The 22,747-nt window shown below is 57.5% G+C and overlaps 1 protein-coding gene across 6 annotated transcripts; it reads left to right on the forward strand.

Moving 5' to 3' along the window:
• Positions 1-3,544: 3,544 nt before the first annotated feature.
• Positions 3,545-18,112, forward strand: SLC4A3 (solute carrier family 4 member 3). 6 transcript variants are annotated; one of them, XM_006058943.4, is made up of 23 exons: positions 3,548-3,698; positions 4,430-4,573; positions 4,910-5,072; positions 5,657-5,931; positions 6,055-6,170; positions 6,582-6,781; positions 8,398-8,546; positions 8,704-8,884; positions 9,290-9,425; positions 9,708-9,891; positions 10,277-10,376; positions 10,840-11,024; positions 11,616-11,841; positions 12,026-12,244; positions 12,576-12,724; positions 12,894-13,088; positions 13,521-13,739; positions 14,310-14,399; positions 14,915-15,081; positions 15,539-15,792; positions 16,135-16,304; positions 16,459-16,632; positions 17,777-18,112. In XM_006058943.4, the coding sequence occupies exons 2-23, from the start codon at positions 4,523-4,525 to the stop codon at positions 17,852-17,854; spliced, it is 3,681 nt and encodes a 1,226-aa protein (XP_006059005.1). In that variant the 5' UTR covers positions 3,548-3,698; positions 4,430-4,522; the 3' UTR covers positions 17,855-18,112. The 6 variants fall into 6 exon arrangements, with proteins under 6 accessions (XP_044793812.2, XP_044793810.1, XP_006059005.1 ...); XM_025278339.3 differs by lacking the exon at positions 3,548-3,698 and adding an exon at positions 3,866-3,890; XM_025278336.3 differs by lacking the exon at positions 3,548-3,698 and adding an exon at positions 4,132-4,273.
• Positions 18,113-22,747: the final 4,635 nt, after the last annotated feature.

Genomic DNA, 22,747 nt, shown 5'->3' on the forward strand with positions numbered 1-22,747 from the left:
GAGGCCCATAGAGGGTAAATAACTTACTCCAGGTCATGCAATTACCAGTGACTGGTCTACGAACTGGCGCTGCTTGATCCTTCCCCTGTATGGCTTCTGGTAGCAAAGATGCGGTCTCCTTAAAAAACTCATCTGGGAAGTGAGTGGTATATTTCAGTTTGTTCTCCAGGCATGGAAGGTTTATTTATTTATTTGTATATTTTTGCTATATAAATTTGTGTATTTGTATATTTCTACAAAATATATTTTGTATACAAAATTATTGTATACAAATTTGTATGCAAAATATGTATATTTATTTGTATATACATTTATTTATATATTTATTTATAAATATAAAAAATGTATTTGTTTGTCTCCACTGGGTCTTTAACAGCTATGGAAAGACACCAAGGTGTGGTGGTGGGGGCAGGGGGCACTGTATAGTGTATGCGGATAAACATTAGACATGGAGCCACAAGCCCTTGGGTTCAATTTCTGGCCATGCTGGCTAGGAGCCTTTGACCTTAGGCAAGTCACTCGCACTTCCTGAGCCTCACTTTTCTCGTCAAATGGATTAAGATGCTCTACCTTAGAGGGTTGTTGTGAGTGCATGAGAATATGAATATTAAAGTGGTTTGTACCTAAACTTAGGGTGATGAAATGATCATGGTTGCTAACTTTACGGGTTTTTTTGTTGTTGTTATTGTTGTTGGCTGCGCCGTGGAGCCCGTAGGATCTCATTTCCCTGACTAGGGATTGAACCTGGGCCACAGCAATGAAAGCCCAGAATCTTAATCACTATGCCAACCAGGAATTCCCATTATCTTAAAACAAATTTTTTTTATTTAAAAAAAAATTGGTCTGAAACAGCTGGGGCCATCGGCATTTTGCTCTCCACCCCAGAAGGAGCGATGAGTATGGGTGTCCAAAGACCCTCTAAGGGGAGATTTCACTCCATCTCACTCCCTAGGGGCTAGGGGATAGAGGAAGGGGCTTGCAGAGCTAGAGACCAAAGCTTCTGACTGGGGGCAGAGTGGGGAACTCCCCAACTGGGAAGAGGATGGGAGTCTGAGGGCCCTAGGAAGATGAGACCTGTGCTCAGGCTAATCCCTTGGGATGATGGAGCCTCAGAGGGACAAGTTGTGCGGTGCCCTTAAGGCATCAATATCCAGGGACCAGGTTGTCAAAACCCTCCCCAAGCTGTCTCAGTATTAAAGAACTGCCATCTGACTTTACAGGCTAGAAAATGGAGCCTGAGGCCCCGAGCAGAACCAGGTGTCAGAGGGTCCTGGGAAATGTTCCCAAGGTGGGGTACTCCCAGGTTCCTATGTACCTCTGAGCAAGGGTAGGCTCCACCAAAGCACAGAAGGTAGAGACTTGGAACTGAGTTACCTGGCTCAGAGCGATAAGGGACTGGGCCACGTATTAGCATGCTGGGGCTGCCCTAACAAAGTTCCATGAACAAAATGGCTTAAACAACAGAAGTCTGTTGTCTCACAGCTCTGGAGGCTGAAAGTCTGAGATCAAGACACCAGCAGGGCTGTGTTCCCTCTGAAGGCCCAAGGGAAGGATCTATTCCCGGCTTCTAGTCATTCCTGGGCTGGTGGGAGCACAACTCCAAACTTCATATGGCATTTTCCCGAGTGTGTTTGTGTCCACATTTCCCCTTTTTATAAGGACACCATTCAATACTCTGGTCACCTGATCCCAAGAGCCATTGGAAAAAAACCTGGTGCTGGGAAAGAAAGATTGGTGCAGGAGGAGAAGAGCGTGGTGTAGGATAAGGCGGTTGGATAGCATCACTGACTCGATGGACATGAGTTTGAGCAAGCTTCTGGAGACAGTGAAGTACAGGGAAGCCTGATGTGCTGCAGCCACATGGTCACAGAGTCAGACACGACTCAGCAACGGAACAACAACTTTCATATTAGAAAAGGAGCCCACCCTCTCCCAGCATAACTTCATTTCCAAATAAGGTCATCTTTTACTCCTTGGAAGGAAAGTTATGACCAACCTAGACAGCATATTGAAAAGCAGAGACATTACTTTGCCAAGAAAGGTCCGTCTAGTCAAGGTTATGGTTTTTCCAGTAGTCATGTATGGATGTGAGAGTTGGACTGTGAAGAAAGCTGAGCGCTGAAGAATTGGTGCTTTTGAACTGTGGTGTTGGAGAAGACTCTTGAGAGTCCCTTTGACTGCAAGGAGATCCAACCAGTCCATCCTAAAGATCAGTCCTGGGTGTTCACTGGAAGGACTGATGCTGAGGCTGAAACTCCAATACTTTGGCCACCTCATGTGAAGAGTTGACTCACTGGAAAAGACTCTGATGCTGGGAGGGATTGGGGACAGGAGGAGAAGGGGATAACAGAGGATGAGATGGTTGAATGGCATCACCGACTCGATGAACATAAGTTTGAGTGAACTCCAGGAGTTGGTGATGGACAGGGAGGCCTGGCATGCTGCAGTCCATGGGGTTGAAAAGAATCGGACATGACTGGGTGACTGAACTGAACTGAACTGGAGGTACTGCGGATTAAGATTTCAACCTATAAATTGGTGGTGTGTGTGTGTGTGTGTGTGTGTGTGTGTGTGTGGTGGGCGGGGGAGGGTGCACAATTCAACCTGTAACAGATGGGTCTCACACCCTGAGTTTCGGGGCATAGTTCACACACTCTACTTAAACCCAGCTGACTCTCACATGGGCATCTTGGTTCACTCTTTCCACACCCTATGAGCCTGGAAGGCTGACCACCTCTCCTTTGCTGAAAGAGGTTGGGAGCAGTAACGGGCGGCGGCCGGGACATACATTGAAGATGCCCTGTCAGCAACCTGCTTCCCAGCTGTGACCATGGCAGGGTCACAGCCTCCCTGACTCTCAGCTGTGATGAGGTCAAGAGGAGGATGGAGAGGGCCCAGACTGGACAAAGTGCTCAGCTGATTCTAGCTGCCTTCCCCTCTCCCTGCTGTCCACTCTGAATGTAGAAAATCTTCCTTCAGGTTGAGTGGAGACCCAGCTGAGGGCAGGGCTGTGTGGGTGTGTCAGTCGCTCGGTTGTGTCCCACTTTTTCGACCCCATGGACTGTAGCCCACCAGGCTCCTCTGTCCATGGGATTCTCCAGGCAAGAATACTGGAGTGGATAGTCATTCCCTTCTCCAGGGGATCTTCCCCACCAGGGATTGAACCCAGGTCACCTGCATTGCAGGTAGATTCTTTACCATCTGAGCCAGAAGGCAGGGCTGGGAGAGGGTAAATTACGAGTCCAAGGTCACAGGGTTAAACCTCTTCTCCCACCTGGAGCCCATCATGCCCAGCACCCTGTACCCCACCCGCGATGTTGGTTTCCCTCTCCTGGGTCTGGCCAGTGCCACTCTCCCCTGCCCATCAGCTCCATCCTGGGTTCTCCCTGCCACATCCTCCAAAGTTCTCCTAAGGATTCGGGGACGGTCTTCATCAGCTGTACAGCGAGAGGAAGTTAGGGACATGGCAATGTGCTAAAGTGCCATTTCATCCAGACCCCAAGGGTCAAATTGGGATCCAGTGTAGCCTTCCAGAGACTTTGCCCTTGGGAAAGGAGAAGTGACTACTTCAGGGAGTGGTGGAGGGGGGAGGCTGTAGAAACTGAGCCAGAGAATCTTAGAGCTGGAGGGAACTTTGGAACGTCCTGATTCCAGGCCCCTCTGGCTACAATGGAGAAACCAAGGCCCAGGGAGGGGAGGTAACTGCCAAGGTCAAATGTTGGGCGGTGCCCGGCAGCAGGAGCCAGGCATCTGGGGCTATGTCGGGACCGGAGGGACAGGTGGTGCGAGCTCCCCCAGGTCTGCGAGCTCAGTTCTCACGGTCGGAGGGGCTGGCGTCTGCGGAGGGGTCGCCTCCAGAACTCTTGCGGGGAGGGCAGGCTAAAAGCAAGGTTGATGCGTGAATCTGGGGATTGTGGGAGTGGAGGGCGGCGCACCCGCCCGGGGCAACGCGTGGGGCACGGGAGAAGGGGCTGGTGGAAAGGTGGGGTCCTGCGGGGGCCGGCGCGTGGGAGCCGGGCTGGCCGGGGCGGGGTGAGTCACCGCCCGCCCGCTCCCATTGTGCGGCCCAGCGGCGGCGGCGGAGCTGCGGAGCCGAGCGCGAGGAGGTGGAGCCGCGGGCTGCGGGCTCCGGCGCCTGCGTCCGTCCGACTCCCCGCGGCCGCGGGCGCCCCCCGGCCGTCCGACCCTGCGTGGCGACAGGCCCCGGAGCCCGCGCGGGAGGGAGATGGGGCGCGGCGGCCGGCCCAGGCCTCGCACTCTCCGGAGCCCCGAGGTACCGCAGGGCGGGGCGGGGCGCGGGGCGCCCGGCCCGGGGGCGTCCGGGGTGCGGCGGGGCCTGGATGGGCGCTGGGGAGGCCGGGGGGATCCGGCTCTGGAGAGAGGGAGGGGGCGGCGGCGCGAGACTCCTGACCCCGCCCTCCTTCCCCAGGGCTCCCCATTAGGTTCGCGCAGCGCCCCCTTCTTCTCACCCGGGTCACGGGTCCCTCAGTGAGTCCGAGCCTCCCAAGCTGCTTCTCCGGACATGGCCAACGGAGTGATCCCGCCACCCGGGGGCGCCTCCCCCCTACCCCAGGTGACTGACGCTCGCGGGGGTGGGAGAAGAGGAGGGGGAGGGACCGCAGGAAGAGGCGGGGGTGTCCTCTGGTCGACTCTGGGACCACCCCGCTCCCGATCCAGGGATGGAGCTGGGCAGGGATATGGAGGAGGGGGGTCTTTTGGTATTTTTCTGATCTGTTGACTCCTCTGGTCCCAAGCCCTGAGAGCCTGGAAGGTTGACCCCAGTCTGGGCCTCAGGGAGTAGAAGATGGGGTCTGCTGGTCTCCCCCACCTCCACCTGGGGCTTGGAGTTGGGGTAGGTGTGTCAAGTTCATGGATCGAGGGTCCTTAGGAGAGGCTGCTGGGTCTGCAGGTCCGGGTGCCCTTGGAGGAGCCACCTCTGAGTCCAGACATGGAGGAGGACGATGACTTGGGCAAGACCTTGGCTGTGAGCAGGTTTGGGGACCTCATCAGCAAGCCCCCGGCCTGGGACCCCGAGAAGCCCAGCCGCAGCTACAGCGAGCGGGACTTTGAGTGTGGGTAGCCCGGGGACCCCTAGTGTGGCCGCCCTCACCGCCATCACCTTCATTTGCCACCATCACCGTGCTCACCACTGGCTGGGTCACCCAGGGCCATCTTATGCTGGACGCTGCGCTGGGCCACCATGCCGTGTTAAGTCATCCTGCCTCACTCACCCATCACCTGTCTGCCTGCCAGGGGAGCTGGGCCCCAGACCCAGGGGAGATGTAGGGAGATGGGCCGGAGGCCGCTCTTGGTGACCTTCATCTTCCTCAAGGCTCTGTCCCAATGGCCCTGCCCTTTCCTCTCCGCCACCTCTCCTCCCCTCCTTGTCTCGGCTGACTCCACCTTTACCTACCTTGCTGTATCCTGGCCTCTCATACCCCCATCTTCCCCTCTCCATCACTCCATCCCCTCCCTCTACCAGGCCTTACCCATGACAGGCTGTGGATACAGGTGTTGGGGGGAGCCTGACTCTGGAGGAAGGACCAGGGTGCCCTTCTTTGTGGCCTTGAGCTAGAATAATAAGGTGTGTGCCCCTAGGGTGGTGAGGGGCCCCCTTCTGCTGTGGGGGCCCCAACCGGCTCTCCTGCACCCCCAGTTCACCGACACACATCCCACCACACCCACCACCCGCTCTCGGCGCGCCTGCCTCCACCCCACAAGCTGCGGCGACTGCCCCCCACCTCTGCTCGGCAGACCAGGAGGAAGAGGAAGAAGGAGAAAACCTCTGCTCCCCCCTCCGAGGGGACTCCTCCCATCCAGGAGGAGGGGGGAGCCGGAGTGGACGAGGAGGAGGAGGAAGAGGAAGAAGAGGGGGAATCTGAGGCTGAACCTGCAGAGCCCCCACCCCCAGGGTCCCCACCGAAAGCAAAGGTAGGGACCCCCGAAGTGGGGCTGGCTGCTCAGGGAGGGTTGCGGAGAGGAGGGGAGGCTTGGCAGTGGGGGGTTGGGGCTGAGTCGGGGCACGGACCCAGGGCACACACGGTTTATCCACAGTTCTCCATCGGAAGTGACGAGGATGATAGTCCCGGCCTCTCCGGGAGGGCTGCCTTCACCAAGCCCCTGCCCTCAGTGGGCCCGAGCTCAGACAAGAGCCCCCAGCACTCTGTCAGGTACCGGCCCCAGGCCCAGCCCAGCGCAGGTCCCAGGCTCCTTCCTGAACCCCAGAGAAGAAGCTGGGATGAGACGAGAGAAGGGGGCAGAGGAGGCAGGCAGGGCGTGTGCCTTCTCTGCACGAAGGACCAGGAGGAGAGGACAGGAGGGTTGGCAGGGACAGTCTTCCAGGAGAGAGAGGGTGTCTGGGTGGAGAGGAGAATGGGACAAAGAAGACCTGGGGACCGGTGTGATAGGCTTAGGAAGGTGGAGATAAGCTTTTTCTCTGCCCAGGAGAAGCCTGTGTTTAGTCCCCAGGGCGGCCAGTCCAGCCCTGCCCCAAGCTGGGGGAGGGCAGGGGAACCCCCTCACCTGGCCCATCTCCATCGAGCTTCCCTGCCAAGTTCAAGGCTGCCGTGTTGCCTCCTCAGCTCTCCTAGTCCCCGGGCCCGCGTTTCCCGAATCACCGGAGAGAAGGGCCGACCGTGGAGCCCGTCGGCCAGCTATGACCTGAGGGAGCGGCTGTGCCCAGGCAGTGCCCTGGGCGGCCCGGGCGGCCCGGAGCAGCAGGTGCCCACTGACGAGGCGGAGGCCCAGATGCTGGGCTCTGCGGACCTGGACGATATGAAGAGTGAGTGACACACACTCCCAGGGGTGCCCAGCCTGTGAGAGACCTTGGAGAAGCTCCGTGCGCTCCCCTACCCAGGGCTGAGCCCCCTCTGCGGTATCCCTGCCTGCTGGAATGTGGCCAGCGACAGGGAGCTCACTACCTCACCAGACTATGCCTCAGGTGCCAGAGCTGAGATTTCCCCTGACGACACCCCTAGCCTTCCGTCCTGGTTGTGTCCTCTGAGTCACCCCTGGAATGAGGCAGCCCCCACGTGACGTTTAGAGACATCCTTGTACCCCCTCTCCCGAGGCTCCTCTCCTTGGGGAAAACTCTTGTTAATCCCCTGCCCTGAACCAGACCCCTGAGTCTGGGCCACTCATCTTGGCCCTGCCTCTCTCTGTGTCGGGGCCCCCTTGCTCCCACCACACCACCCTCAACTGGGCCTGGCTGTGATCTCGGCACATTCCTTCCATCTTATCAGTGCCCTGGTTTCTGTGCCACCTGTCATCACCCATGGGGCACTGTGCCCAGGCCAGGGGCATCACCGACCCCTCCCTCCTCCCCCTTGGAACCACAGTGTGTCGGGGTGGGGGGAGGAGTTGGAGGGAGGGCTTTGAGCTCAATACGTCATGGAAAGTTGCCAGGGCCTGAGGACAGGGACAGGAACAATCCGATGGCAGCAGAAGCAGCAGCAGGAGCAGCGGTGGCAGTGGGATGGGGGGGCCAGGGGGAGGGCGTGTTTACAGACCCAGCGTTGGGGCTGGGAGCATCGGGGAGCAGGCTTGGGGAGCTGGGGAGTCAGGGTCGGGAGGCCTGGCCACTTGCAGCTCTGGTTGGACCAAGACCACCGCTGTCCAAGCTCCTATCTCTCTGGAGAGCCAGGGCTCTGGGAAGGAGCAGGGGCTGCAGCCTTAGCCATCTAGGGGATGACGAGCCCACTGGAGGAGGTCACAGAGCCCAAGGGGGCATCGAGCCCTGGGGCCGGGGACACTGAGGGCCAGGTCCCTGGGAGGGCTCCAGCCCCCAGCCCCCGAGAGTCGCTGACCTCAGAGGACTTAGAGATGTTTGTGCTGGACTTTGAGGACTATGACCTGTGGGAATCCATCAGGGGCCAGCTGAGCCCCATGGCGGGGGAACTGGCTTGTGAGTAACTGGGCTGCTGGCCTTGTCCCGGCTCTGGGCCTGGAAGGGGTGCGTGGGGAGACAGGGATGGAAGCTCTGCCTGACTGTACCCACGCGGGGAATGTGGGTGCCAGGGGGCACAGGCAAAGTGCTGAGAGTGCAGAGCCTGGGGACTTACGGTGGGTCCTGGCTCTACAGATTGAGAGGCAGTGGTCATGGCAGGGGCTGTGGACCAGGGTGGGTGGGGGTCTGCCTTTTTCCTGTGGCTTAGCCAGCGTCCCCTCTGTGACTTTGGACTAGTCCTGTCCCCTTTCTGAGCCTCAGTCTCCTCATGTACGAAATGCGGCCCCCCACCCCGGACAATGTGGTTTTGTTGGCATAGCCCCTGGGTGACTGTGGTGCCCCCCACCCTCCTCCCCCAAGTAGACTGGCTGGGCGGAGCAGGGGGAGCTGGCCATGACCCCGGGGGGCCCTGAGCTGGTGCCCTGGGACGGCAGAGCCCACCTTCTCTGCAGGTCACCGGCTGGAGGACAACCCCGGCATGCGGCGGCACCTGGTCAAGAAGCCGTCTCGGACGCAGAGTGGGAGGGGCAGCGCCAGCGGCCTGGCCCCCGTCTTGCGCAGGAAGAAGAAGCAGCAGCAGCTGGACCGGCGGCCCCATGAGGTACCTAACCCTGCGGGGATGGGCCTTTCGGTTCCTCTCGCCTCTCTTCCCACCTTCTCCCTCCCTCCCTGCCTGCCTGGCCCATCACCCACATCCCCAGGACGGCCGGGCCCACCTGGTGGCCCCCCAGGCCCTCACCCTGGGCACCCCACCCCAGGTGTTTGTGGAGCTGAACGAGCTGATGCTGGATCGCAGCCAGGAGCCCCACTGGAGGGAGACGGCCCGCTGGATCAAGTTTGAGGAGGATGTGGAGGAAGAGACGGAGCGCTGGGGGAAGCCCCACGTGGCCTCGCTCTCCTTCCGAAGCCTGTTGGAACTCAGGAGGACCATAGCCCATGGTAGGGGCGCTGCAGAGCTCGGCAGGCGCCAGGCTGCCCAGCTCCTGGGACGATGCCCTGGGGCCAGGCGAGGCCTGGCTGCCCCTCGGGAATGTGGGGTCCGCACAGCCGTACTCTGAGGGCCAGGGCTGTGCCTGGGGACCTGGCTCTATACCTGGGGCACAGTAGGTATCTGTCCAGGCAGAAAGCCGACAGATGACCCCTTTCTGCGCAAGGAGGGGCCGTGCCCTCACCCTGTGCTCTCTTTTCCCATCCCATGTGGAACTGTGTATCTGCCTGGGCACATGGGATGCTATGCTCACCCAGCATACTTGCCTGCCCTTGGGGGAGCAAGGCCACTGCGAGGGGTGGGGGGTGTTTCTATATCTAATGGGAATGAGATCCCTTCCCTGTCTGTTCTCCCAGGGGCTGCCCTTCTCGACCTGGAGCAGACCACTCTGCCAGGCATCGCACACCTTGTGGTAGAGACTATGATTGTGTCTGACCAGATCCGGCCGGAGGACAGAGCCAGTGTCCTTCGAACTCTGCTGCTGAAACACAGGTGCCAGGCTGGAGCGCCAGGGAGGGGGGATGGCCTTCAGGTTCAATTGCCTTCCAGGAGCGCAGACTCTCTCGAATGGCTCTTTCCAGTCTGCTTGAATACCTCAAGTGACAGAGAGCTCATTCCTTCACCCATTAGAAAGTATCAACCATTAGAAAGTTCCTTCTTACACTGAGGCAGAGAGAATGGAGGCCCCGACCCTCCATATCTCATTTCCCCATGACCTCAGGCCACCAAGGGCCTCTCCTGCTCACCTGCCTGCCCCCTCTGCCCTCTCTCCAGCCATCCCAATGATGACAAGGACAGTGGCTTCTTTCCCCGAAATGCGTCCAGCTCCAGTGTGAACTCGGTCCTAGGGAATCACCACCCAACCCCCAGCCACGGCCCTGACGGTGCAGTGCCCACCATGGCCGATGACCTGGGGGAGCCAGCCCCACTCTGGCCTCACGACCCTGAGGCCAAGGAGGTCAGTTGCTTTGCTCTGACCTGGGCTGGGAAACAGCAAGGGTTTCATTGAGTGGATCGGGATGGTTGGATGCTTGGTGCCAAGCTAGGCATGGAGAAACAGGAGGTTTAAGTGGGATCATGAGGCAGGGCCAGGGGAGCCACTTAAATAAAGCTGCGGTGGTGGTGGAACTTGGAGGAGGGGTCCAGATCCTGGGCTGGTCCCCTCCTGATGTGGGGCACATCACCAGGAGCCCCCACCTTGGCTGGGTTGGGGGTGGTGCAGGGAGAAAGCAAGGCCCGGATCCAGGGGTTGGAGGCAGAGCCCAGGCCTGGAGCGAGGGATGGGAGGGCCTGCCATGGCCTCCGGTCTGGGTCCCAGCCCTATTCCAGTTCTGCGTCCTCAGAAGCCCCTGCACATGCCCGGGGGAGATGGTCACCGGGGGAAAAGCCTGAAGCTGCTGGAGAAGATCCCTGAAGATGCTGAGGCTACTGTTGTGCTCGTGGGTAAGGAGGGCTGGGCGCTGGGGATAGGGATTATAGGGCGTGGATGCCTCCACCACAGTCTGCTTGTCTTGACTTTGGCCTGCAGGCTGTCTCTTCCATTCCAGCCAGGCCCTCAGCCTGCCCCTTCTCTTCCTCTCAGCCCATCTTGCCCTAGCCTTTTCTTCCCTAATCCTCTGTCTGCTTCCTGTTCAGTTTTCTGCTATCTTGGCCTGCTGCCAGTCCATATAGCACCTTTGTGAGAATTAGACAAGGGCACCTCTTCCTTAATACCCTTGATTTCCACCTGTTGGTAAATTATAATAAATATACAAGCATATAAACAGATAGGGCTTCTTTAGATTGGAGTTCCTTTATGCAGTGTGCAACCTGCTCAACAAGTACATGATGGCCCCAAATATCCCCTGCAGGGCCTGCCTTGACCGTTCCCCCTTGCCCAGCACCCTGTGCCTTGTTCTCCCTCCAGGCTGTGTGCCCTTCTTGGAGCAGCCAGCGGCCGCCTTTGTGCGCCTGAATGAGGCCGTACTCTTGGAGTCTGTGCTTGAGGTCCCCGTGCCAGTTCGCTTCCTCTTCGTGATGCTGGGGCCGAGCCACACCAGCACCGACTATCATGAGCTTGGGCGCTCCATTGCCACCCTCATGTCTGACAAGGTGGGTCTTGTTCCCTGGAGCCCTGTTTGTCCCTTTCACTGCCCCTCAGTGGTACCCACGGATGCAGGGATGCTATGCCCCCGCTGGGTGGAGGCAGTACTCTGGAGTGGTGGAGGGAAGGGAGTCTTGGGCTGAGGCACAGGGAGATGGATGCAGGAGAGAAGCCCAGACTCTGAAGCTTTGGATGTGACAGGAGACTTGAAAGGGAGGCAGGATCCTCCAGGGCTTGGACAGGAGGGCTCTCTAGCCAGGGATGGTGTTCGAAATACTGACCAGCAGGCTGTGGGCACTCTCCAGTCAGAATGGAGGTTGGATTGGTAAGGCCATGCCGGGCATCACTGTTGCATTGTGGAAAAGTCTGGAGATTCTCCCAGGAGGATAGAGAACGCTCCTCGGGGTGAGGAGTGGTATTCAGGGCCGTGGCTCCCTGCCAGAAGGGACCTGAATCAGAGCTCTGACCAGCATCCTGGACCTGTGTGTGTGGCTGAACATCCCCCTTTTTGCCTCTGGCTCTGTGATGGCCCAACACCTCCTCCCTGAAGGCTCCCCTCACTGGGCCGTGGGCTGAGCCCCTGCCTCTCCTGCCTCCAGCTGTTCCACGAGGCTGCCTACCAGGCGGATGACCGGCAGGACCTCCTGAGCGCCATCAGCGAGTTCCTGGATGGCAGCATCGTGATCCCCCCATCTGAGGTGGAGGGCCGAGACCTGCTGCGCTCTGTGGCTGCCTTCCAGCGCGAGCTGCTCAGAAAGCGCCGGGAGCGTGAGCAGACCAAACCCGAGCTGACCACCCAGGGCGGCTACGTGGCCCCCGGGAAAGGTCTGACCCTATGGGGCCTGGGGCCCCCTGCACCCATGTCTCCCTGGCCCCATCTGACTCCTGAGTCCCGCACTCCGGCTTCCAATCCCTGACCCACGTCTCTGCCCTGGGACCTGGGCTGGGAAGGATGCGGCCCAGGGCCTGCTCCCAGCACAAGGTTCCAGCAGCCCCCGTGTTCCCCCAGAACTGTCGATGGAACTGGGGGGCTCTGAGGCCACCCCTGATGACGACCCCCTGCTGCGGACCGGCTCGGTGTTTGGGGGGCTTGTCCGGGACGTGAAGCGCCGGTACCCGCACTACCCCAGCGACCTGCGGGACGCCCTGCACTCCCAGTGCGTGGCCGCCGTGCTTTTCATCTACTTTGCTGCCCTCAGCCCCGCCATCACCTTCGGGGGGCTGCTAGGTGAGGGGCAGGAGGAGAGGTGAGGGGACTCAGTGTCACCTGCAGCATTCCTGGGCCAGGGGGTCCCATGGTCACTTCTAGGATGCCTGTAATGTGAGAGGGAGTGGGGCATCCGGTGACCACCCTGGGGGGCTGGTGCTGACGGTGGTGAGGGGCCCTGTCTACCACTCTGGGGGGCACTGAGGGCTACAGTCCATGGGGTCGCAAAGAATCGGGCAGGACTGAGCGGCTCAGCACAACACAGCATAGGTTAGGGGAAGCTAGTTGAGAAAGGGGGGCCAGGTGGAAGGAGCTGGGCAACAGCCATCCCACTGACCTCCACTCGCTCCAGGGGAGAAGACGGAGGGGCTGATGGGTGTGTCTGAGCTGATCGTGTCCACGGCTGTGCTTGGTGTCCTCTTTTCTCTGCTGGGGGCCCAGCCGCTGCTTGTGGTCGGCTTCTCTGGGCCACTGCTCGTCTTCGAAGAAGCCTTCTTCAAGGTGACTGTCACCCAGTCCCTCCCCAGGGGCCACCTGCTCTACCTTGTGCCCCTGGCCCAGGTGATGGGCCTCCGGGGTGGCTCCCTCCACTCCCTCGGGGTTCACCTGTCCTGCCTGTCCCGTGGGGCCCTGACAGCCAGGGTAAGTGCCTCTTTCTGCTGATCTCTAGTTCTGCCGGGCCCAGGACTTAGAGTATCTCACGGGCCGTGTGTGGGTTGGCCTCTGGCTGGTGGTCTTCGTCCTTGCCCTAGTGGCCGCAGAAGGCAGCTTCCTGGTCCGCTACATCTCACCTTTCACCCAGGAGATCTTCGCCTTCCTCATTTCGCTCATTTTCATCTATGAGACCTTCCACAAGCTCTACAAGGTGGCAGCCCCCAGAGGTCTTGGGGGTGGGTTTACGTGGGGGCTGGGCAGCTCCCTGGGTGGGGTGTGGAGCACTGGAGGGGGAGGGGACAAGGAGGAAGGCTGTGGGCGTGGCAGGTGAGGATGCTCTCAGCCAGATCTGAGCTGAAATGCAGGAGTCAAAGCCAGAGGTTTAAAGTCTGGGATTCACCTGCACTGGTATGGGAAGAAAGGGGGGCCCTGTCAGTGCTTCTGGGCTGGGGGTCCTTGGATCACTGTGTGTAGGGGAGCGGCATGGATGTGTGTGAGATGGAGCTGGATGTCCTGTGTTACATTGCCTGGTCAGGGGTGGGAGGGGAGGGGCCCGCCTTCGCCCTCACAGGTGTGTACTGATGCTGTGAAGTCAGGCTCACCTGCCCAGGTGAGCACTGGGGTAACCTTGTAATCCACCCAGGTGTTCACGGAGCACCCACTGCTGCCATTCTACCCCCCTGAGGGAGCTCTGGAGGCAGAGCTGGACCTGAATGCGAGTGCCCTGCCCCCCACCGAGGGGCCGCTGGGCCCCAGGAACCGGCCTAACACGGCTCTGCTGTCCCTCATCCTCATGCTGGGGACCTTCCTCATTGCCTTCTTCCTGCGCAAGTTCAGAAACAGCCGCTTCCTGGGCGGCAAGGTGCGTGGTTGGCAGGAGTAGGGCCTGTAGAGTCCCCGTGGGCGTCCCTCCATTCCTGCTGGCACCATCGGGCTCCGCTCTGGAGAGGAGAGGCTCCTCCCTTCTCCTAGTCATGGGAGAACCCAGCCAAGTCTGTGTAGCCCCCTGCCCCTGTCTGAAGTCCTCAGAGAAGTGTGACCAAGAGACTAATGCCCTCCTGGGCTGGGTGGGCACCTGTGGGGTTTAAAGGGACAGGTCAGGAGACTTCTGGCTCCTGCTCAGGTTTCCCTGGTAGCTCAGCTGGTAAAGAATCTGCCTGCAGTTCAGGAGATCCGAGTTCTATCCCTGGGTTGGGAGGATCCCCTGGAGAAGGGAATGGCAACCCACTCCAGTATTCTTGCCTGGAGAATCCCATGGACAGAGGAGCCTGCTGGGCTACAATCCACGGGGTCGCAAAGAGTCAGACACGAGTGAATAATGCTGCTACTACTGCAGGCTCAAGAAGGGTCTGGGTAATAAACCCCCATGTCAGTCTCCTGACTCGCCCCTCATCCCCCTCGGACTCCCTTCCCCTGACTGGTCCTTCTCAAGGCTCGCCGCATCATCGGGGACTTCGGCATCCCCATCTCCATTCTGGTGATGGTCCTGGTGGATTACTCCATCACAGACACCTACACACAGGTGAGTGAGCCCCGACACCGTCTGGCAGCTGGTTCTCACCCCCAGGGCCTTGAGAGGGTGGCTATAACAGGTCCCCACTGCCCCAGCAGCCAGTCAGGGCTGGAACCCAGCTTCCCTAGTGGAGTTGCTACATGTTGGTGCCGCACAGCGGTGGGTGGGTGGGGGGTTTCAGAAGCAGCTGCAGAGGCCAGCAGGGGGTCTGGGGCTGTGTGTGACCCCTAGTCAAGACTCTTGGGAGAACCGGTGTGGGACTGGGGGCAGAAAGACAGATGCCCCCAGAGCAGGTCTCCTGACAGCTCCTCTGGGGCTCAGGGAGAAGGTGGATCATTTCCTCATTCGCTGCCAGACCCTTGAAGGGAAAATGACTTTGGAGGATTACAGAACTAATTTTCCCCAAAGCTGTTCACACCCCAATTCCCTGGAGCCCTGGTGCTGGGGACACAGAGCCGGGCGGGAACAGCTGCTATGTGGAGTCACTGGCGTCCCCAAACCCGGTCTTCCTTCTGGCCGTGCAGAAGCTGACGGTGCCCACGGGGCTCTCAGTGACCTCCCCCAGCAAGCGCACGTGGTTCATCCCGCCCCTGGGTAGCGCGCGTCCTTTCCCGCCCTGGATGATGGTGGCAGCCGCCGTGCCCGCGCTCCTGGTCCTCATCCTGATCTTCATGGAGACACAGATCACCGCGTGAGGGGACTGGGCAGGCCCCGGGCAGAGGAGGTGGGGGAGGAGTGAGGTTGGGGGACTGGCAGCCCCCGGGGGACGGTCCCTGGACCTGAGCACGGTGTCCCCGTGGTGCTCTGAGAGGGTATCTGTTGCCACCACCGCTTGCAGGGTGGCACTTGACAGTCCTCAGAACACCCTGGCAGCAGCATGCTCTCTCAGTCTGTGATCCTCACATGTGTCTCATTTTGGTTAAACCACAATGACGTGGTGAGAGTTGGCATCTGGCTTTTGTGGTATTTGAGTATCCACAGTATTGGGAATTTGCCTCAAACTTGCTTAAATGTGAGAACTTCAGTTTGAGAGCTTGGAAGAGAAAGCTGGCAGGTCCTGGCGGACAGCCTCTGCTCTGCATGTCCTCCGCCCACTTCTGGTCCCTGCTGGGTGTGCCCACCCACCCCTCACCCCTGCTCTCCCCCAGGCTCATCGTTAGCCAGAAGGCACGGAGGCTGCTCAAAGGGTCTGGCTTCCACCTGGACCTGCTTCTGATCGGCTCCCTGGGTGGGCTCTGTGGCTTGTTTGGGTTGCCCTGGCTCACGGCCGCCACCGTCCGCTCGGTGACCCACGTGAATGCGCTGACTGTTATGCGCACTGCCATTGCGCCCGGCGACAAGCCCCAGATCCAGGAAGTGCGGGAGCAGCGGGTCACTGGAGTGCTCATCGCCAGCCTTGTAGGTGAGAGCGCCCACCTTGTAAAGCTCCGGCCCCCACCCCACAGACTTGCCTTCTGGAACCTGAAATCCTTTCTCCATCCCCGACTTGACCCAGATCTCTTCTGAGTTTCCAAACGCATCATGAATAGCCCTGGCTCTGACCCCATACCTGTTCCTTGACACTCCACATGCTTTTTTCCTTGGTTCTCTGTCCTTGGTTCTCTGTCTGGCTCCATCTTCTCTAGATCGCAGTGACTGCACAGGCTCATCTGTCCCTGAAGGCGCTGTTGGAGGGGTCCTGTGGGTGTCTGTCTCCTCCTCCAGGCTTGTCCATCATCATGGAGGTGTCTATCTCCTCCTCCAGGCCTATCCATCGTCATGGGGGCTGTGCTACGTCGGATCCCACTGGCCGTGCTCTTTGGGATTTTCCTGTACATGGGGGTCACATCGCTGTCTGGTATCCAGCTGTCCCAGCGTCTATTGCTCATCCTCATGCCGGCAAAACACCATCCCGAACAGCCCTACGTGACCAAGGTAGGGCTGGGAAGCATGGAGATGGGGAGACGGGGTGATGGGGGGACTCCGAGGGACCCCAGCGCTGGAGATGGACTTGATGACTGGAGGATAAGTTGGGACCTGCGAAGCTGAGTCCCTAAGGATGTGGTGAGACCCGACACCTGTTCCCCAGGTGAAGACCTGGCGGATGCACCTCTTTACGTGCATTCAGCTGGGCTGCATCGCACTGCTCTGGGTGGTCAAGTCCACGGCGGCCTCACTCGCCTTTCCCTTCGTGCTGCTGCTCACAGTGCCTCTGAGGCGTTGCCTTCTGCCCCGGCTCTTCCAGGACAGGGAGCTGCAGGCGGTAAGGGATGGTGCTTGGGTCTGTCTTAGGGGGCCTGGGTCCTGGATTCAGGGAGGCCTGGCTCCCAGTCTCTTCTGTTGTGTGACTGATCTTCTGAAATCTCAGTGGGGCTCCTGGGTTTCTGGTAGCTCAGCTGGTAAAGAATCTGCCTGCAATGCAGGAGACCCCTGTTGGATTCCTGGGTTGTGAAGGTCCCCTGGAGAAGGGATAGGCTACCCACTCCAGTATTCTTGGGCTTCCCAGGTGGCTCAGTTGGTTAAAAATCCACCTGCAATGCGGGAAACCTGGGTTCGATCCCTGGGCTGGGAAGATGCCCTGGAGGAGGGCATGGCAACCCATTCCTGTATTCTTGCCTGAGAATCCCCATGGACAGAGAAGCCTGGCAGGCTATAGTCCATGGAGTTGGAAAAAGTTGGACACGACTGAGTGACTAAGCACAGCACAATGGGGCTACTAATTGATTCTCCCATATGAAATTGTGATGATTAAACACGAGTCCAGGTAAAGCAATGAGAAGGGTGGTTTGGCATGAAGGAAGCAGAGGCTGTTGGAGACAGTTGTGCAGGTTGTGTCCTGAACAAAAGCACACAGCTAAGGGACGGGTGGGGTGAGTGGCGTTGAAATCCATCCTGAGCCCTGCTTTGGTCAGCTGGAGCAGGAGGCCTCACTCCCCAGGATCTAATGCCTGATGATCTGACGTGGAGCTGATGTAATAATAATAATAGAAATACTGTGCACAATACATGCAATGTGCTTGAATCACCCTGAAACCATCTCTACCCACCACCCCCATCCTTTCCATGGAAAACCTGTCTTCCATGAAACTGGCCCAGGCTGGGATCCTCTGAGCTAGAGGAAGGGACATCTTTTTGAAAACTGTCCATTCACACATGGTGTACCAAGGCACCCCAGGAGCTTGGAGCACCAAGAAAGTTTTTCTGTGTGGTGGCTGGTATCATCATCATTAGGAGGCGTCACTAGAGGGTGACCTGAAGCTTTTGGCCAGAGGGAGGTGATTCAACCTGGGGCCATGGTCCCTAAAGGTCTGGGGCAGTGAGGGCTGCCATCCAGAGGAGGAGCTGATGAATGGGAAGCGGCAAGCCCGCTTCCCCTGCCTTTCCCAACTTTCCACTCCCTTCTACAGCTGGACTCTGAAGATGCTGAACCAAACTTTGATGAAGATGGCCAGGACGAGTACAACGAACTTCATATGCCCGTGTGATCCTCCACCACGGCGCCGCTGGGAGACCCTGACACCTTAGTGATCAACACCTGGGCCCCAGTCAGAGCCCAACCCCAGGGCCAGCTGGCTCCTCATGACCCAGAGACGTGCCTGGAACCACTACCATTGCCTCGACCAGAAGGACCCCCTGACACTACCCCTGGCGCTGACTTCGTCTCACCCAGGTCCTTTCACAGACCAGACCGGCACAGGCTTTGAGCTCATTATAACCACACTCCTTGTCTTGTGTCTGCTTCACTTTCTTGTTCCCTCTCTGGTTTCTCGGGTCATGCTTACCATCTGGAATTGGAAGAATTCTGTTTTCAGGGTCATCAAAATCAGGGAGAGTTTTGAGGCAAGGACAGAATTCTTGGGGGAAAGGGAGAGAATGGAGACCACAGAAGGTCAGAGATGGGCCTTATCACCCACCCCCAACCCCACCCCGCACTCCTCTGAAGTACAGTTCAGCTGCTGGAGGCTCAAGGTCTGGCTTAAGGTCATTTGCCATTAATGCAGCCCCAGTTTAGAAGGGGAGGGAGGGAGAGGGGAGAGAGAGCAGGTTGCTCTGCTTTAGCCTCTAGGGAAACCAGGGCGTCCCAATGACTGTGGAGCTACTGAGGGGAATGGAAAATGTTTTTCTTTTCGTCATCCTTGACATTCCGAAGAGCAGGGACAGTAGCTGCCCAGTCCCCTAGACGCCAGGGTGGAGCTGGATTTGGGGTCCCTGGACCATTTTAGATTTTCCAGGCTTAAAGGAGAGGCAATTCTGGGACTCCTGAGGCCACTCCTTGTGCAACAGTCTTTGTTAGGCCAGAAATAACCTGGGAGGCCTTGAGGAGGGTGCAAACTGGGAGCCCGTTGCGTCACAGTTACTAGGCAACCAGCAGCGTGCTTTAGCCGGTAGTCCCTGTGTTGCCCTCTGGTGGCCGCTCTCTTACACTGCAGGCCCTGTCCGGTCTGCGCCCGGGAAGCACTGCCACCTGGTGGACCCGATGTGGTCAAAGATCCCATTCAAGTACATTTAGTTCCTCCTAGGGAAACAACCGGAGAAGGCAATGGCACCCCACTCCAGTACTCTTGCCTGGAAAATCCCATGGACGGAGGAGCCTGGTGCGCTGCAGTCCATGGGGTCGCTAGAAGTCGGACACGACTGAGCGACTTCACTTTCACTTTTCACTTTCATGCATTGGAGAAGGAAATGGCAACCCACTCCAGTGTTCTTGTCTGCAGAATCCCAGGGACGGGGGAGCTGGTGGGCTGCCCTCTATGGGGTCACACAGAGTCGGACACGACTGAAGCAACTTAGCAGCAGCAGCTGCAGGGAAGCAACTCCTAGGCCTTCCCTGGTGGCTCAGTTGGTAAAGAACCCACTTGCAATGCAGGAGACCTGGCTTTGATTCCTGGGTGGGGAAGATCCCCTGGAGGAGGGCAGAGCAACCCACTCCAGTATTCTTGCTTGGAGAATACCCATGGACAGAGGAGCCTGGCGAGCTGTAGTCCATGGGGTCGCAGAGTTGGACACGACTAAGCAACTAAGCATAGCATAGGGAGACAAGAGGGTGGGGCAAAGAGGTATCATGGACTCCCGTGAGCACCCGAACTGGGATGCCTCGACCCTAAGTTAACGACTTCCTCTGGGGCTGGCCCAACTTCTTCCTTATTCTTTCCCCATTTTCCTCCCAGATGTTCAGGCCAACAGCTAGAGCCCTGAAATTTGGAGAGGGCATAGAGAGCTGCGAGACTGTTCTGTTCATAAGGAAGAGAGACGCCAGGTGCCCCTCCAGCTGTCCTCGGTTGTCATTCAGACTTAAGTATTAATGTTTCAGTCCAGTCGGCTGCTTGAGTCTCTGGCGCCATGAAGGCCTCCAATTGCATCTGCCCTCTGTGAAGACAAAATTCCTTTTCCCTTAGATGGGCCAAGGGCAGGTGGAATTGCTGAGGAACTTCGCCAAGGAGCAAAGTGAAGGTCAAATATAAACTGGGACAGAGGCATGCAAAGCCAATACAAAATGCGGAGATGGCAGAGGCCACACGTAGAGATAGCCTTGGCAGAGACGCTTTGCACGCAGGACCCTGTTCCTTTCCTGTGCTCTAAATCAGGTCGCCTGGTCCCATCTTCTGGGCCTTGGGGCAGCTTCCCTGTTGGTCTTGGGGATGCTAAGACCCCCACGGAAGGAACCTACTTCTATCAGAACACCTGAGAGAAAGTAGTGACCTGGGACCTGAAATCTCGGCTCTTCATTGGGCAGAGTTTGTGTCAGTCATCTCTGCCTGGCGAGTAACTGAAAACTGTGGGCGTTGCTCAACTGGAAAACTGAGAAACTAGGGGGCGGGGCCTTTTGAAACTGAATGAGTCTTCAGTTCAGTTCAGTTGCTCAGTCGTGTCCGACTCTTTGCGACCCCATGAATCGCAGCACGCCAGGCCTCCCTGTCCATCACCAAGGGTCAGGTGGCCTCCAGTATAACTAGGTCCTCGAGGCCTCAGTCAGAACAATGTGGATGATGATTTAGCTGATAATTCGTGTCCGCCTGTTGCGACTCCACGGTCTGTAGCCCGCCAGGGTCCTCTGTCCATGAGATTTCCCAGGCAAGAACGCGGGCATGGGTTACCATTTCTTTTTCCAGGGGATCTTCCCAACCCAGGGATCAAACCCGGCGTCTCCTGCATCCTAGGCTGAATCTTTACCAACTGAGCCACCAAGGAAATTAGGTGAACAAATTTCAGTGAAAGACTGAGCGAATTATAACCTCTGGATATGGACATCCCTTCCCAATCCCCTCCATTGGAAAGGACACGAATAATGCCTAAGAGCTTCGAGCCTTAGAGATCATCACCTTTACCCTCCCCTTCCCCTACCCCTATCCCAGAGGGAAGACGACTGTAGGGAAGGAAGTGCAAGGCCAGAGTTGGGCCTTGCATTGGGGGGAATTCTTTCTCACCCAGGATGGGGGTCTTTGGAGGTGCTGAGACCACTTAGGGGGCTGAGCAGCTCACAGGTTTGCCAGGGATGGGTCCCTTGAGGGATGGCTGAGGACAGAGGGAGAGTGGGAGCCAGGGTAAGACAAGGGGGATGGGACAGTGACAAACACACAGAAAGACTCGTGGCCTGGCCTTTCAGAGATCATTCAGAGATCTTTGCGTTTGAAGACATTTGGAGCGTGTCCTGAAGCCTTGGCGGCATCTGCGTTTTCTCTTTCTCTTCACTGACCCTTCAACTTTATCCCCCTGAGGTCTGCAGCTTGACTGAGGCTGCCTTCTTCCAAGGGTGGAGGGGAGCCAAGGGAGAGGAGCCCATGAGGCCCTGGTGGTGCAGCTCTTTGGGATAAGGGCAGGTAGAGGCCATACTTCTGAGTGACGGGCTCCGCCACCTCCCGCTTTACAATGGAAACAGCTTGGCAAGTGGGCACATGTGGGATGGCCCAGGACCCTTCCAATAAGGAGGAGAGTGGGCTCATTGCCATCTTAGCCCTTCCCCTTGCAGCTCTCTGAGCAGGGATATGGCTGCATTCTGGGCAGCTGCCCCAAGCTTTCAGTATCCTTGGACAAGTTCAAGTCCACTTCAGGCCCAGAGAAGGGCTAATTCATTCTTCTCCTTTCAGCAAAGAAGGTGGCTGGTGTTTCCTTGATTGGTGCTGAAGATTCAGCTCACTTGTGACTTTGATGCCCCTGTAAAAGCTTTTGGCTGTCAAAGCTCATAGACCATCTGCTTGGATTGCCCCGGTCCCCTCCCTCGGGGCACACAGCCTGGCAGTAATGTGTCCTGTTTGGCAGCTCGTGTGACATCTCTTCTTGTATCGTATCAGGTGACTCAGATAATGATCGTGCCTGTTGACACTTAGAGTTCTCAAAGGGAATTCTGAACAGCAGTGGAAAGATGAAACGAACCCAAGGGCGCTTGCACCAAACACTGCCTGAACAGCTGGCACTTAAGCCCGTTGCTGAAAATAACAATCAGACAGCTTCTGGGCAAGCATCGAACGGGGGATTGAATCCTATCTGGCAAATAGGAAACTCAGAGTGAGGAGTCTGGGTTCTAGATAAATAAATGTTATAATTACCCGAGAGAGAACTTGATCGGTTGTGTGACTCGCCACTTGTGCCAAGAACAAACTCCAATATTTGTAGGGTTTATGTTCTAGAAGGAAGATTTAATATTCAAAACCTCTGCTGGGATTATTTTTAATTTGGTTGGAAATGTTTCTTTTTATTGAACAAATTTTATCAGGTGCTGACTAAGCAGACAGCCGTCGGGATGTTCGGTGGGTGGTGGGTGAATACCACTTGGATCTGTGGGGCTGGGAGGAGGAGCAGGGAGCTCCAAGGAGGAGGTTGCCTGGATCATGGAAGGGGAGGGACAGAGAGGAGGTGGGACACAGCTGGAGATGGAGCGGGGGTGCTGGATGCTTCTGGAATGACAGAGAGAGGGGAGCATTGAGGAGCATTCGAAATGACTTTTGTTTTTAAACTTTTAATTTTGTATTGAGGTATAGCTGATTAACAAACAATGTTGTGAAAGTTTCAGGTGAACAGCCAGGGGACTGAGCCATACATATACATGTATCCTTTCTCCCCCAAACTCCCCTCCCATCCAGGTTGCCATGTAACCCTGAGCAGAGTTCCATGTACCGCACAATAGGACCTTGTTGGTTATCCATTTAAAATATAACAGTGTGTACATGGCCTTCCCAAAATCCCTAACTATCTCTTCTCCGCCCCTGCACTGGGCAACCATAAGTTGGTGAAACGACTTTTTAAAAAAAATGGGTTGGAGTGTAGTCTTTTCCCCTGGAAGTCATTGCACAGTATTAAGTAAAGTTCCCTGTGCTATATACTAGGTCCTTATTAGTTATCTATTTCATATGCAGCAGTGTGTATGTGTCAATCCCAGTCTT

This window comes from Bubalus bubalis, chromosome 2 (genome assembly GCF_019923935.1).
Source record: "Bubalus bubalis isolate 160015118507 breed Murrah chromosome 2, NDDB_SH_1, whole genome shotgun sequence".
Lineage (NCBI taxonomy): Eukaryota > Metazoa > Chordata > Mammalia > Artiodactyla > Bovidae > Bubalus > Bubalus bubalis.